Genomic DNA, 14,564 nt, shown 5'->3' with positions numbered 1-14,564 from the left:
GCAGCAGCTAATGCAGCGAGATGAGCTACAGCCAAAGGCACAGCCCTCCTCAGACTTTGTCAAGCATTCTGTTAATAGTGTATGAACACCATCTGGAGCCTAGTTCTCTGGGACCTGGCGCCTTTGAGCTTTAAACCATCCTTCTCACCCTGGATTGTATCACTACACTACACACAGTCTTTAGCACTGCCAGAGGGAAGCAAACAGACAGTAATTGTAAAGACAGGAAACACATCTGTCAACTTACACTAATTCTTGCTGCCAGCAGGCATATCCTGAAATGCATGCTACAACAGCATGGCAAACGTGAACGCACAGAGCCGGGACTTGCTGCTACGGCAGCTTGGGGGGGGGGGGGGGGGGAGGGGGGAATAATTTAAAAATGCACTTTTCCAGAACGGTTCTCAATCTTTTTGCATGAGTTACTTAGCAAGTAAAAAAACTAAGTAAAATGTAAAATGTGTGGTGCAGGGTCCCTTCTCAGGGTAGAGACCAGACCGGCTGCGTACAGTATTTCCCCTGCATCCTGCCTCTTGCTCCTCAGAACTCTGAGGTAGAATAAAACAAAAGAAAACCCCCAAAGGATATGGTGAACATTTAAAATTACATTAGCCATTTCCTTTCAAATAGGAGGCAACTGTAACTGAATGAGGAGGTAAGGAAAAACAGCTGGTTTGTCTAGGTAAGGGACAAAAATAATTAAAAAAACCCAGCTCAAAAGGCCCTGAACAAAAACAGCATGTGTGTTTGCAGCTGAAGTGAAACATCGCTGAGCAAGCATGCACAGTGACAATTTTTTTTTATATACTTTGGTTCAGCTACTGCCCTCCATCCCTCGCTTTCATATGCGCAAAACCCAGACTTTAGGAAGCCCCCATACAGCTGCTGTATAGATGCTTATTTCATTAAACTAAAAAGCTTTCCTTGCCCTCTCTTTCTTAAAAAGAATCTTTTCCCCCCTTGTTACACACTGAAAACTTCATAAACAAAAATTTAAGCACTGTTTTATGGTATGTTATTTTAAGGGAAAGGAAACAAAGGAGAGGGCTTTCCCACGGTTCGTTGTTGGTTTTTGCCAGCGTCACAGACTTTCAGTTTCAAAATCCTCCCCACGTTAAGAAATCTTATTTTCTGTCTTAATTTAGCTTGTCAATATTCAGACATCACAACAATAGTTTCCTTAGCCAGCTTTAAAGGTACCCAGGACCCTCTGGCCATCTCCTGTTCCGCCTCAGATGTTGGGGGGCTTCTTCTCCTGGGCTCTTTTTCCCCTGTGCGGGGAGGAACTTCACTGTCCCCCCCACCACATTCCCCTGCAAAAATGTTCCCAATTTACCTTTTCAGAATAATGTTCAGCTGGAAGAGGTGGGTAGTCACATTGCTCTATTTTTTGGCAAAGAGAAAACAGGTTCATTTTATCTCCATAGAAAGGACTCTGAAGAGCTGCCATCTGGAGGGAAAAAACAGAAAATATTTCAGAAACGCAAAGGATTTAATAGCCCTCACTACTGCTGATTTGCAAGAGCAAATTTTGTTCTTTGACAGCAAGCAAGTGATGATGTTGCTCCCTGAGACTGTCCACAGCCGAAATTGCTCCGTGATCACGGCAGTTTTGCACACTGTCTCGCGGCTAGTGCCAGGCGTGCTGCCACACACCTCCCAACGCCTTGCCATCCTCGCACGCAAGCGTGAGCGAGCAGAGTCGCAGCAGCAGCGTGGGGCTCCTCCTGCCACGCAGCACCCTGTCCCATCAAAGACATGGCAGTGCCAGTCGTCGTGCAAGGCAGCTGCCAGGCCCTTGCTCCAACACTGCTTTACAGTGCACGCCTGCGATGCCAGCCCCCCGTCCCTGCCTCCCACCGGAGCTACCCATGACCACGGCACACAGCCACTGGCACCGAGCCTGGAAAAGTCTCTATGTTTTCCTGTCACCATGATTCTTTCTGCCCAAAATGTTTCAGATGTGGGATGCTGGGTGTATAAAGGCAATCCTACAGGTACACAGAAAAAAGTACCTTTTTTTTTTTTTTGAAGAAAAACAACCCAAGAAATAGGATGCTCAGATGGTAGGGCAATCAGTTAGAAACCAACGGGCTCAAAGATGACTACAAAAACCTCTCACACAGTCGTCTCTTTAAAAAGTAGAAGCTCTTCTGTCTTTGATAACATGTCATGGTTTCAGACTTCCTTGGTTACAACCATATTCAGTTTATTTCCTCTCTCCGACTGGTACATTTTTAATAGACTGCTACAGAGAATAAATGGATTCTTTCTGGACATTTAGCTACCTAGAATACGAAGAACCTTGTAAGCATCAGCAATGTACTTCAGCCTTTGAAAAAAAACAAAATCAAAACAAAACAAAACTAAAATGACCGCAAAACAAACATCCCCTCCTGCTGGAAATGTGCTATCCCAGGCAGATTTGGGAACCAAACTACTGAAACTTTTCCTAATCAATCTGGTCTTTTTCCTCTTTCAATTCTGTTTTATGAATCCAGTATTTGCATCTCCAAAAATATGACAGAAGTCTGAGATAAACAGGCTGTTCACACAGCAATGAGAGCACAACAGAAGGTTCTGGGCGGGGAAGAATTCCTTCCAGGGCACATGCAGACTCCTTACAAAGTTATGTTTACATTCTACTTAAGTCTCAGGAAGGAAACTGCATCTTTGTGTGTGTAAAACCACTTACACGGCAAGTTCTCAACCAGGAGGTCTACACAAACACTGAACGATGAGCCCCAGATAAACAGCTGTAGCGACACAGACATTTTTTAACTTATAAAATGTGGCTTAAGTCATGTCTATTAAAGGTACACCCGATGAGCTAAGCACCTTCCCTCTTGCCTTCTCACACCAGGACCCAAGCCCAGCAGATCCACCCCTGGCCACTGGCCATGCCAGGCCCATCTGCTTATTAGTCCAGGGTGTTACTCAAGTGCTGCTCGTCACTCTCGCTGCCTGTCAGGGGCACAGCACAGCAATACCTCCTTCTAATGAAGCACCACTGGATAATTGTGGATATTATCCACTCTGTTTAGATCTTTTTAAACCATTTTGTTACAAGCTGCATCAAATCAGCAAGCTTTTCATACTGAGGCCAGCTGAAGTTGATGCTTATCACTATGGCTTTAATAGGGGGTTATTTGATGATTACTAGTCTTTTGCTCATTACCATGCACTGTGAAAGCCATCTGAAGAATGCTGTCTTGTTGCTGACACACACAGCAAGCTCCCAGCAGAATTAAAAAAAGTCAATACTAGATCCTCCACTCTATTATCCTGCAGTTAGGAATCAAGATTGATGGATTATTAGTGATTTGGTGACAGACAAGCAGTTTTGATTAGGGCAGTGTTTTGAAATGCTGAGTTTGGGCTGGATTTCCAGCAGTAGGAGGTGGCCCGGCACAGAGGCATCCCCAAGCTGCCCCCACCCCAGCGCCGCAGGAGCAGGCTGCAGCCAGGGGTGTCTTACCAAAACCTAATTACCATTAACACCAAGTGTCAAGCAACACAGGACATGTCAAGATAAGCTATCCTTGGTTTAAATCATAAACGTATCTTTTAGATAATTTAAAGTTATTATGTTTCTTCCTTGCTTATTTGCAAAGCATATTGGTTATGCTGCAATTAGTGAAAACACACCTGAGCTGGAGGGGGTCACCTTGCACAAGACAGCCATGCAGAGGCAAGAGACCCTCTGCAATGAGTTCTGAGAAGTAGTAAGATATCACCTGGCCAAATCTCCAAGGTTATCTCCTTGTGTACCACCAGACTAAAGTATTTTTCAGGAAGCTTTTTGAGAGGTTATTTATCAGATATCCAGAGAGGCTTATAAATGGCAACACAGAATATACAAAGGTACCCAAATTACACTGAAGGACACAATGAACTGACTACACAGCTCCCAAAACCATCTCGAAAAATTCCAGGCTTGTTCAGTTTTCTGTCTGTAATGCTTCATGTAATGTAGCTTGAGATATCTGCTGCACTAGTGACATTTACCATGCTTTGCTGCAGGCTGAGTGAGAAAAGGAATTACGCCTTTTAACAGTTGCACAAAACAGCGGGTTGGGGAACAGGCACACTTTTACCTCTCTGTGGTTTCACCACTATTATCAGCAGTAATGCTAAGCTATTCCTCATAAACCCTACAGACCTGAGGTCAAAGAGTCGCCCAACAAGCTTCTGAACAGAGCCCCAACAGCCAGACGAGACCCCTGACAGCCCTGTGTTCGTGGCCTTTTGGAAGATTTTGAAGGCAAAAAGTGAAGTTGTATCACCATTACTTCATTGCTGTCATAATGGTAACAGGCAAATCAGTGGGGAAAAAAAATTACAGACTCCAATTAGAGATTCTAATCTCCAATTAGAGATTGATAGCAAACTGCTTTCAATCAGTTAAAACAAAACTAGAGAGCCCAGCATGCAAGGCTGTTCCAAGAAAAACACTAATGGGCGCATTAGGGAAGGCACAGAAGGCAATCAAGGGTTAAACAAGGTCTACGAGATTTCAATACAAACATCAATAATGCCAGTAAGGTTGAAAGGGATTTTTCAATTCCCATTAATTATTCTTTCCAAGTCTAGTTAGGTGGTCATGTGCAAAAGAAGAAGAACGAGAAGGAAATACTGTGGGGTTCTGGGGTGGTAAGTGCAGGGAATTAAAATGGAAAGAGATAGCACGCAAGTTCTGACTAAAACAGTCAGGTCTGCAGGGGTCATGACCACAGGCGCTCCAAATATCTCACTAACTACAGTTTGTGATGCTGTGTTGGGGTTTGCTCCTGACATTTTGATTAGAGCAATTACCACAGGACAGCTAGATCTCCATTTAAAATGACCACCATGCAGTATGACTGGTTAAAAAAATATATAGGAATCACTGTTAGTGTTTAAATTGATCATCTTGCCAGAACTGCTAAAGTCATTGCTTGTAGCTATATTCTGGGAATTAACAACTTATTTTTATCCCCTCCAAGTTATCTTGCTGACAGATATCTACAGGAAGCGAGGGATGAAGACAGTTACTACTATATTGATAAGATTTAATAAAAATCACTGTACTATTATCAATGTCAAAGTTAAGTGGTGCTATGTGGCATCACATCCCAAACTCCTCAATGTGCTCTAAGTGAATTCCAGTGGACACGCGTGTCTCTGAAGGCAATTTGTACATTAAATCTCTCTGCAGCTTATCTACACAGTCTATGTGGAGAAATATCAGAAGTGACTCATAACCAAACAAACATCGCTTCCTTACTTTTAAGCCAAATGGAAAAACATTCTCATTACAAGAAATTAGTGAAGATAAAATACAGCTCCTTCAAAGACATACGTATTTGATTTTTAATTTCCAAATTCTAGGAAGTTTAAAAAGTCAAGTAGCTGTTTATCTACGGAACACAAAATAGGTAACTGTCCCGTCCTCCTTGGAATTTGCAAGATCTCACAGCTCCTGTTCACAAAGTTAAGGCTTACCTACGTAGGAAGTAAATTTAAAAACGCTTCACATGCCAAGTCTTTCATGTTACTATAGTACTGCTACTCCTACCAGAGAATTATGTTTAGTGCGCAATTAAGTCAGCTTCTTGAAATACAAGGAGTACCAAGACTACTGTGCCATAAGGGGACCATATTGCCTGCAACAAAAACATATCTTAGCACAACGCTAAATATTTCTCTCTGCATAAATCTGGAATCCCATCTCCAGCAGAGCTCAGCCTCAGAAATGACTCAGAGGAGCCTGACAGAGAAGCTGTACACTATAGCTGTAAACGAGTAGCGGTGTCCAACTCAGATGACTTTGACTGTTATTGATAGACTTGGCAAGTCCGACACACCATGGTAGGGATGAAGTCCTCGACTGAAAGCCTCAACCTGAGAATTCCCTGTTAGGCCCAATACATGAAGCACACCTGGAATTGTTCAGCATAATGAATTATTGGGAGCTCAGGCTTCTTTCCCCCTGTTCCCACAGAAGAGTCTCCAAATTCCTTTTCAAACACCACCAGCACATCCAGGTACATATAGCTATACTGTACCATTCCAGTTTTTAGTATCTCATTAGAAGCATTACAAGCAAAACCATCCTTTATAAAAAAAATACCAGCTTTTTAATGGTATGTTGCTGCTGCTTTGGGAATTATTAAAGGTCTCTTGAATTCTTTCACTAGAGGTAACGAGAATTTGAGGATAGGCACAAAGCCACTCAATTTAAGCTCACAATTTTCCAAGTATTTTTCATCAAGTACTTAGTAGGGTGTCTTACACTCCTCCTCTCCCTCCTATCCCACATAATTTTAACAATAAAACAGTGATACAACCATGTTGGGCTCCAGTGTCTCCACCAAAGTGGATCTTCCCTTCAGCAGATCTACTGGCTATTTGCTCTGATACTCGTAAGGCCAACACTGGGATTTTACACTGCTCAGGGTGACTTATGTGGCATTTATGCCAGACTCCCAGATAAATCTTTTTCTTTAGATTTATTTTCCTTAGATTCATTTTTCCTTAAATCCTCCTTTAACTCTATGCCATGTCAAGTGTACAGGACAGTCAGCAGTTGTTAGCAGGCTGTCTGAAGCACTGCGGAGATACAGTCTTTGGATGGACACTGGTAGGAGTATAAAGAGAATGGACAGTTGTGGGTTCCCCCCCAGCAAGAGCATTTTTTCAACCACACTCAAGTCCGTAACTATATCTGGGCCAGCTGGGCCACCAACTGTCTCACATGCGAGAAGCAAAGGGCTGTTGGAGTCGAACCCCCAAGACTGCTTAAGTCCCTTCAGCAGGATTTTATTGATTTATTTCGCTGAGTTCCCAGCACCAATCTCTCTCACTGAAGATGCACACCACATGGCACTTTCACACTCGGCCAACAGTAAATCAGCATCTATTGAAGTGTATGACTCAGGGCCTGGTAACACACCAACAACAGTGGGTTACCTCGCTGAACAAGCATTTAGCTGTATTAAATGAGTGCTCTTCCCCGAAATATGTAACAGTGACAAGCACTGAACTCCTGCTGGGAAAACCAATGTTATGGGAAAATTTACTTTTATACCATCTTGTCCTAAAAGGTTTGTTTAATCAACTAGCTGAAGTACATGCTTAACTATAGTACTTTTCACATCTGATGCGCTCACAAAATAAATTACATCCCTGTTTATTCTCTAATTCCATGTGTTTATGAGACATTGTAGTGAGAAGCAAAATGTCATCAGTTCACATAATTTGTTATCCAAAGAGAATGTGAGCAATATTCTTATTGCTAAATATCCCAGGGATTTTTAATTCTCTGAGCTAGGATAAAAACCTTCTAAATGTTGACATGCACTTTCACTTGAATTCAAAGATGCATACATCTAAAAAAAGATTAAGATTAGATTATAAATGAGTACAAGACTGTTCAATACCCTTTGATCCCTGCTAAAAATGAAATCAGAAAACTCAAAGTACTGTTACAAAATCATGGCGCTTGTTTTCAAAATAGATATAATAGCTTTTAAGAAAAAGTTGCACACTAAGCGTGTAGCTCATACAAAGTGTGCCTGCTTTGTATTTGTGCGTTTGGCTAGAAGACAATGTACAATTAGAAAAAATTCCATCTATAGCCTAATAAAGTTACAGGAACTGATTTCACATTACATAAAAACTCTATTTTTCTTTATTGAAAGCTCCCAAAATTAATATACTCCAATTGGTCAGAACTCAATTTAACAAACCAGTAGCTTAGATTCAAATGAATTTGCTATTTTTAAAACAAATGCAGTACTCAGAAGAAACTATGAATATGCTGCCCTAACAGCTCTGCTCACAGTAGGAAGAAATAATGCAGTAAGCTAGCTTGCTTAGGTCTATATCCTCAACATCTACTGTGACCTACTAAATTAACTTTATGTAAGTACTGTGCTGTATGGCACAATCACTTTGTTGCTCCTGCTTAAAAAGCACATGATGAGCACAAAAAGAGTTAACTTTTCATAAGATTTCTCAACAATTAAAGTAAGTCTGACCAACTCAATTCCTGTACCATATTGTGTGGTTAAGACAAACCTGAGAAAAAAAGTTAGAAGATACTTGCCTCATACAATAAACAGCCCAAAGACCAGATATCAGATTTAAAGTTATAGCCATTTTCATGTATTCTTTCTGGGGACATATAGTATGGAGTTCCCACTGTAAAAAACAAACAAACAAGGAGTTATTGTCTCAAAAAAGTGACTGTGCAACCTGTATTACACAGACGTTTGACTTCATTCAAGGATTAGGTTGAGCACGAATAACTAATTAGAAGAGATTGGCAAAAAAATCTGGAAACAAATAATGGTTTCGAAGGCATAGAACCAAATACATCATCGCATATAGAGCCAAAGGACTGGTGAACATTACTGAAAATATCTTCTTCATTTCTGAAACTTGAGGAACGTTTTCTTCCCCTTCCAGTCTTCCAAGCACCTTCAGAGTGTCTCAGACGGGCAGAGCAATTGTAAAGGATCATCCTCCTTTGATTCACTCAACCACATTCAAACTGCAAGTTAGATGTCATGAATGTGCTCTGCTAAAACAAGACTCCTGTGACAGCATATCAATTGAACGTTCACCTGACACACACTGCACTAGCAGTGTGACAGAGCGGCTCCAGATATGACGGGGTACCCTTTTTAAGAGTTCAGGAGACCATTTACTGCAGCAGAGAAATGGAAGTAACAAGCCCAGCACCAGACAGGTATTCAAAAACTTTCTGAAAGAACCAAGATAATCATTCCAAACTTTAAAACACTGCTCAAACTTGCAGTCACATCAGAAGCTGTGGTATTCCTATGTACTTCCAGAAGTCTGTATTTTATCAAAAGAAATTTACTCCAGCATTTTGGACAGAAGTTACAGGAAATTATTAATAAATTCCTTACCTTAAAAAGGTTCTTTTTTAAATCCTAAATAAGTTTCAGTTGTGGTACTGAAAATACAAGACATCCTGGCAGTCTCAACTACATCAAATAATCCTCAGATATATCATTTATTAAAACATCCAAGGACTTTATATGCTCTCTTTTCTCCTGCTTCCCCTACTTGCCCATCCCCTGTCAATTTTTTTTTTTTTTGCTTTTGGCATTCCAGTATACCCTTCTCCTAATTAAAGGCCTTCCCTCACAAGATGGCAAATGTTTAATTTGCCTGTAACATTCAGTTTACAACTTCTCCATTTGAAATGCTGACTGCAGGCAGCTGGAAGACTAATAAGCAGATGAAGGATGGTGTTAGAGGTGGAGGGGGAAGAACAGCCACCACGTTACCCCAATGTTCCTAAGGCGGGGTTTGCACACTGTAGGAAACAAATGAGTTCTGGGGCAGAAAGCAACAGCTTCCCAAAAGGCAAAAATCAACCCCCACCAAGTGCACAGATGACCCAGCGCAAAGCTGCTGCTGTCAGTGCGGTATCTGAGCAAAATCACTTTGGGGTCCCTCTAGCTAAGACAATGTCACACTAAGTATATATGTGAGTTCAATTCTTAACTGCATTCCTCTGCCATCCAGAAAACCTAAACACAGGCCAGGATCCCTTGGATACAGGCACCATGTAAGGCCTGTCCTCACAGGACAAAAAGATGTTTACTGCCCCAAAGAATTCACAACATGTATATAAACCAAGACACAGAGGAACAGTTAGATGGAGAGCAGCACCTGAGGAGCCAGACAACACTCATTCTCAGTACATCAGCATCCTAACAGAAGCCTCAAATTGGAGAAATACAAAAATCCCTCCCTTACGTAGGTCTTGCTGGAAGTAAGGATGCCATATGCACCAGATCCTCCCAGTTTACTCCATTACTAAAGTCACTACCGTATCAGTGTTCTGAAGCCCTAAGTTTTCTGTGGGGTAAACTGGGGTCATGTTGCACCAGCTACTCCACTTTAAATACTCAAGGCATTTTCCTTCTCTAGGTTGAAAACTAGGCAGCTTACCTCCAAACAAAAACACCCCCCACCCCTCAAACCAACACCCTTCAATCTTTATTCTACATTTTCGTCACACATTTATATGCCCAAACCTTGAGTCTACTGAACTTCAATGATTTTTACTCAGAGCTATTCAGAAATGTAGCATATAGTGTGAAATTAATCCTATGGCATTGGTGTGAAATATAAGACGTTACAGGAATATGTATATAAAACTCTACTTACCGAAATAGAACAAGTAACCAAGAAAGGGGACCACTGCCCTGACTGGTTCATTTATTTGGTCCCCCAGGACTTTCACTAATCAGCTGCCCTGTGTGATAAACTCAGTTTGTGCTTGCAGGTCATTCAAATAAGAAATTACTTCACTTTCAATGTGAAGAGTACCCTAATGTGAAATTACATTTTTGCAAATTCTATACAAACTACGACACAGGAAAAATAACACATGGAGATTATTATGTTTCCATGCTCAGTAACACCACATCCAGCCTAGGAGCATGCCAAACTGACGCTGTCCCAGATCTGGCTGGTTTTAATTGCCAGTGAAAGGCCTCTATGTATGGATAAGAGTTTTGTTAATAGTTAATAATTTTTAGCAGACTGCACAGAGTAACTTCACAGAACACCAAGAGCAGGCAGGACTCATTCAAAGAGCCCAACAAGGCTTTCCATGGATATCTCCCATGTGCATGCAAGATGCACACAATGGACAGCACAGCTCTCCAAGTAATTCCCACACATTTGCCAGATTTCTGTACAAGAACTGACTTGGTTGGAAACAGCGCTGATTCATTTTCCTGCTTAAAAATATGCAGCTGCAGAAGAAACAGTGATTCATTATGTGAAGTTTTTGAAGACAGTTTTGGAAGTCCCCACTGAGCACCAGTGTGTAAGACACTTCCCTACCTTCAACTTCGCAATGCTGCTGCTTTTCTCAAATCTGCCAGGAGAGCTACCAGAGCAGCTGAAGCAGAAGACATGCTAGCACTTCAGTGACAGCGAGTAAAGGAGCTGAGCACGGGCGGACAGCAGCACACAGTGGGCAGGAGGGAACACAAAGATCATTCCCACTCTTGCTCCCCGAAGTCTTCATGCTTCAGAGTCCTGGTGCCAGGGACGGCCTCCAGCCATAGCTGTTCTTGCGATCAGTTATTCTGGGTCACTGCATGACAAGCTCAGAGCAAATAATAACGTGTGGGCTCTAAAGTTATGGCCTTGCCTTCCACGTTAGCAGGGGTCTGCTTCGTAGGCTAAAACTGTCGTTTCAGATAATGCCTTAAAACGACCTTCGATCAAAGCAGAATGACAGGGTTTATAATACGGATGAGTGCATTATAGTCCGTATTTGATTTTCTGTGCATTAGTCTGTTCCATTATATTAATAGGTCTGTGGAGCAGTCCATGCCTGAGCTGATTTTATGAAGTCTACCTTGCACATTTACCTATCATTACTGTAGTGTTGTCAGCAAATGTACGAACAAGCAGGTCTCTGCGTTTCAAAACTGATGCATTAATTTTTAAATAACTGTCATGATAAAAGACTGACAAGCCCAATTCTCTGTAGGGCCTGTCCAACATTACGTAGGAATCTCCTGTAATGAGCATCTTCTAGAAAACCGCACAAGGCTTCCAGTGCAATCAGTCAGGGCTCACCATTGCATTACATCAGTCAATTTGACAAGAATAGTCTAATCGGAGACTATTAATCAGAAGCTTTCTTTGGCATTTGTCCTGCTGAAAATACAAAATACTGTTCAGATTCAGTATTAATCATCAGGTGGTAGAATAATGCCTTTAAAGTTATAAAGGTTGCAAAACCATAGAGAAGATTATGACTAAGTAAGCATCTTCCCATTCTATTCCTGAAAATCAAAACACTTCACTTGAATATCAGTCTACTTCAGTGATACCAGAACAACATTTCTTCCTACTCTCCCCAGCACTGCCTGTGTGCAGAGCTACAACACCCACACAGACCAGAACAACTCTGGGATATCTGCAATACCCAAGTTAGGGAAATGCTTATTATTCTCATTTAGATCAGGAGCAGAGTCTCTTGTTTCACCAGGAAAACACACATGGAAAGGCAGCAAAGTTATTTCAGAAATAAAATTCGAATTCCTTTCTTCTCATATATAGTCTGAATTAAAAAAAACCTACCTGTGCAACTACAGCAACTAGTGTGCATAGGTACTCTGAGCCGAATTCCCACATCTGCCACAGAAACACCCAAGTAAAGAACTATGTTACCTCTGAACTCAACAAGTCTTTCACTACACAGGGAAGATCACGCTTACCCATTTTGAAAACCTTTTCAGCTTGAATCAGGAGTTTTGCTGTTGTGAAAGTGACAGTGGCTGGGTTATTAGTACCATCACACACAGGATTGTTATCTTCTATACAGAGCTTCTCCCTGTGCACATACAGTTCAGCCAGGGATCAATGCTTCCTGTGAAATTCATCCCTAGCTGCTCATAGGCAGAGACAAGAGTAAATCAGATTCATACTTTTAGGAGGCTCTATCAGAGTCTCATTCACTGAATTTAACGTACCACAGACAAGTTTCTTGCAGCAGTGGTTCTCCCACACCTTTAGGCAGGTTGTCATTAGACTGAAATCAGTGCAGAATATTTCCAAATATTTTAATAGGCTCTGTATGTTGTGGGTTTTTAAGTGCTATAAAAAATAAGCATCTCTTGAAATTAATCAAACTCCATAGCCATATTTGGCTGCAAAGTACAAGAACAAGTAATAAGGCAAGCTTTTATTGTTCTGCCTTCACCAGCACCTTCCAGCTAATCTTTAATACTGAGCTGAACAGTGTTTCTGAATCTATCACTTTTCTTTCTCACAGCAGGGAACAGAGTTCTGAATATGAAAGAACCTAACAAATTCTGACCTTTATTGTATCTTTACAGAGTATTCCCAGTTTCAAACCAAGAGATATCAGAGCGCAACGTGGGCCTCAAAGGGGTAATACTGATTAAAGCATTCCTTCGTTCTAGAGATGTTCCACTCCTGTCAAAACAAACTTTGCAATGTTTTGAAATACTTGCTATTTTTGCAACATGCTCATTACAAATGAAAAAGGCAAAGAACTATGCTCAAAAACCTGCGATGCCATCCACAAATAACAAAAACACACCCGTTTTTTAAAATAATCATTATTTCCAGAACTATTAGCTTAATTTTAACATGTAAGGCACGCTATTACATATTCCATGAACATACATACAATTGAGAAAAATATTTCAGTATGTTTTAACAATATCTGCTGGTGCAAACACAGCAGGGAAGCAATTCTACTTGAAAATGAAAGTCCACAACTCTCACCTGTCTCATCTCTCCAGACATGCTTGTAGGTTACCAAGAAAAATTTACAGGATCATTTAAAAGGAGTCTAGTTCATAAGTACCAGTTTCTAAACGTTTGCATTACTTGGGATATATTTCCAAGAAGGTGGCTGAGGTCTTTTCCCAGAAGAATAATTTGGGAATTAGCTAAAGTGAAACAGTGGTCAAAGGCACTAAAATATACTTTAAATTCCTTTAAATCTCAGTGTAAGGTACCCCCAGTAATTGTTGTTGTTGGCGGGGGGGAGAGATTAAATCTACTTATTCTTACAAAAGAGAATAAATATTTTGTGCATAACATGTCAGCTGTTTTTACAAGACCTGTTGCTCTAAGCTCTCTTTTTTCTTATTAGTATTTAATTACATACACAACCCTACCAAAGTCCTTATAGTTTTCGGGGTTTTTTTGTTTTGTTGTTGTTTACATGTAGGTAGTACAATATACCTTCAGTAATTCTGCAGCAATCTTTTCTTTCACAAATACTGTATTACAGACACAGACCAAAAGGCCAAAATTTCTCAAAATGCACAGAATATTAGCTGTTGAAATTTTAAGCGGATTTCTATTGTCCATTTTTTTCTTAACAAGTACTGCTGACTAGCCCCTTGAAGTACTGTGATTTTGTTTCAGATGGCAAACCGGCTTGGCAAGCAGAAGAAAAAAGAAAAAAAAAAGACAAATACTCCGTTTGTAAAAGAGCTCTTCTCATGACTGCAGTTACTCTCTGTTCGCCCTCATATCCAACATGAAACCAGAATGAACGTGTAACACCCCACGTATTCCAATCCACAGCTATTTGCATGTTCTAAACTGGGAAGCTTTGACTTACATGCATCCCCCAAAAGGAAAATCTGCTCCAAGTTTATTCTTGTCGAAGAACAAATAATAAATCATCTGCTCGAAAACATGACTATTCTGTGTAAAATTGTTCTTTAGGTTTTTGGTTTGGTTTTTTTTGTTTTTTTCTTTTCTTTTCTCTTTTTTTTCTTCAAAACGTAAAGCTAATCAGAAGCTTTGGATAATGCCAAGTTTATTTGGCTAAAAATGGCTATTATATCAGTTCACAATAAAGTTATCCATTTTAACATTAATGGAAACTCTCTATATTTATTACAGCTCCTAGTAAAACAACATCTACCAGCTTACTGTTAAGTTATCCATAAGTTATGCAGTTTTTAAATATGGTCTGCTATTTATAATTTTTGTCTTATAACTAATTAGGTTTTATAGCAAAGTTAATG

General features: G+C 40.6%; 1 protein-coding gene across 5 annotated transcripts in view; it reads right to left on the bottom strand.

Moving 5' to 3' along the window:
• NEK6 (NIMA related kinase 6) overlaps positions 1 to 14,564 on the bottom strand; it is a 151,751-nt gene that overhangs the window by 3,195 nt on the left and 133,992 nt on the right. For all 5 annotated transcript variants that reach the window (XM_069771352.1, XM_069771350.1, XM_069771351.1 and 2 more), the window contains exons 8-9: positions 8,090 to 8,184; positions 1,337 to 1,450 (exon numbers count right to left, since the gene is read on the bottom strand). In XM_069771352.1, coding sequence (XP_069627453.1) covers positions 1,337 to 1,450; positions 8,090 to 8,184 — 209 coding nt within the window. The remainder of the gene's footprint in view (positions 1 to 1,336; positions 1,451 to 8,089; positions 8,185 to 14,564) is intronic.

Source organism: Haliaeetus albicilla, chromosome 26 (genome assembly GCF_947461875.1).
Source record: "Haliaeetus albicilla chromosome 26, bHalAlb1.1, whole genome shotgun sequence".
In the NCBI taxonomy this organism is placed as follows: Eukaryota; Metazoa; Chordata; class Aves; order Accipitriformes; family Accipitridae; genus Haliaeetus; species Haliaeetus albicilla.
This window is presented reverse-complemented; position numbering and strand designations above follow the sequence as displayed.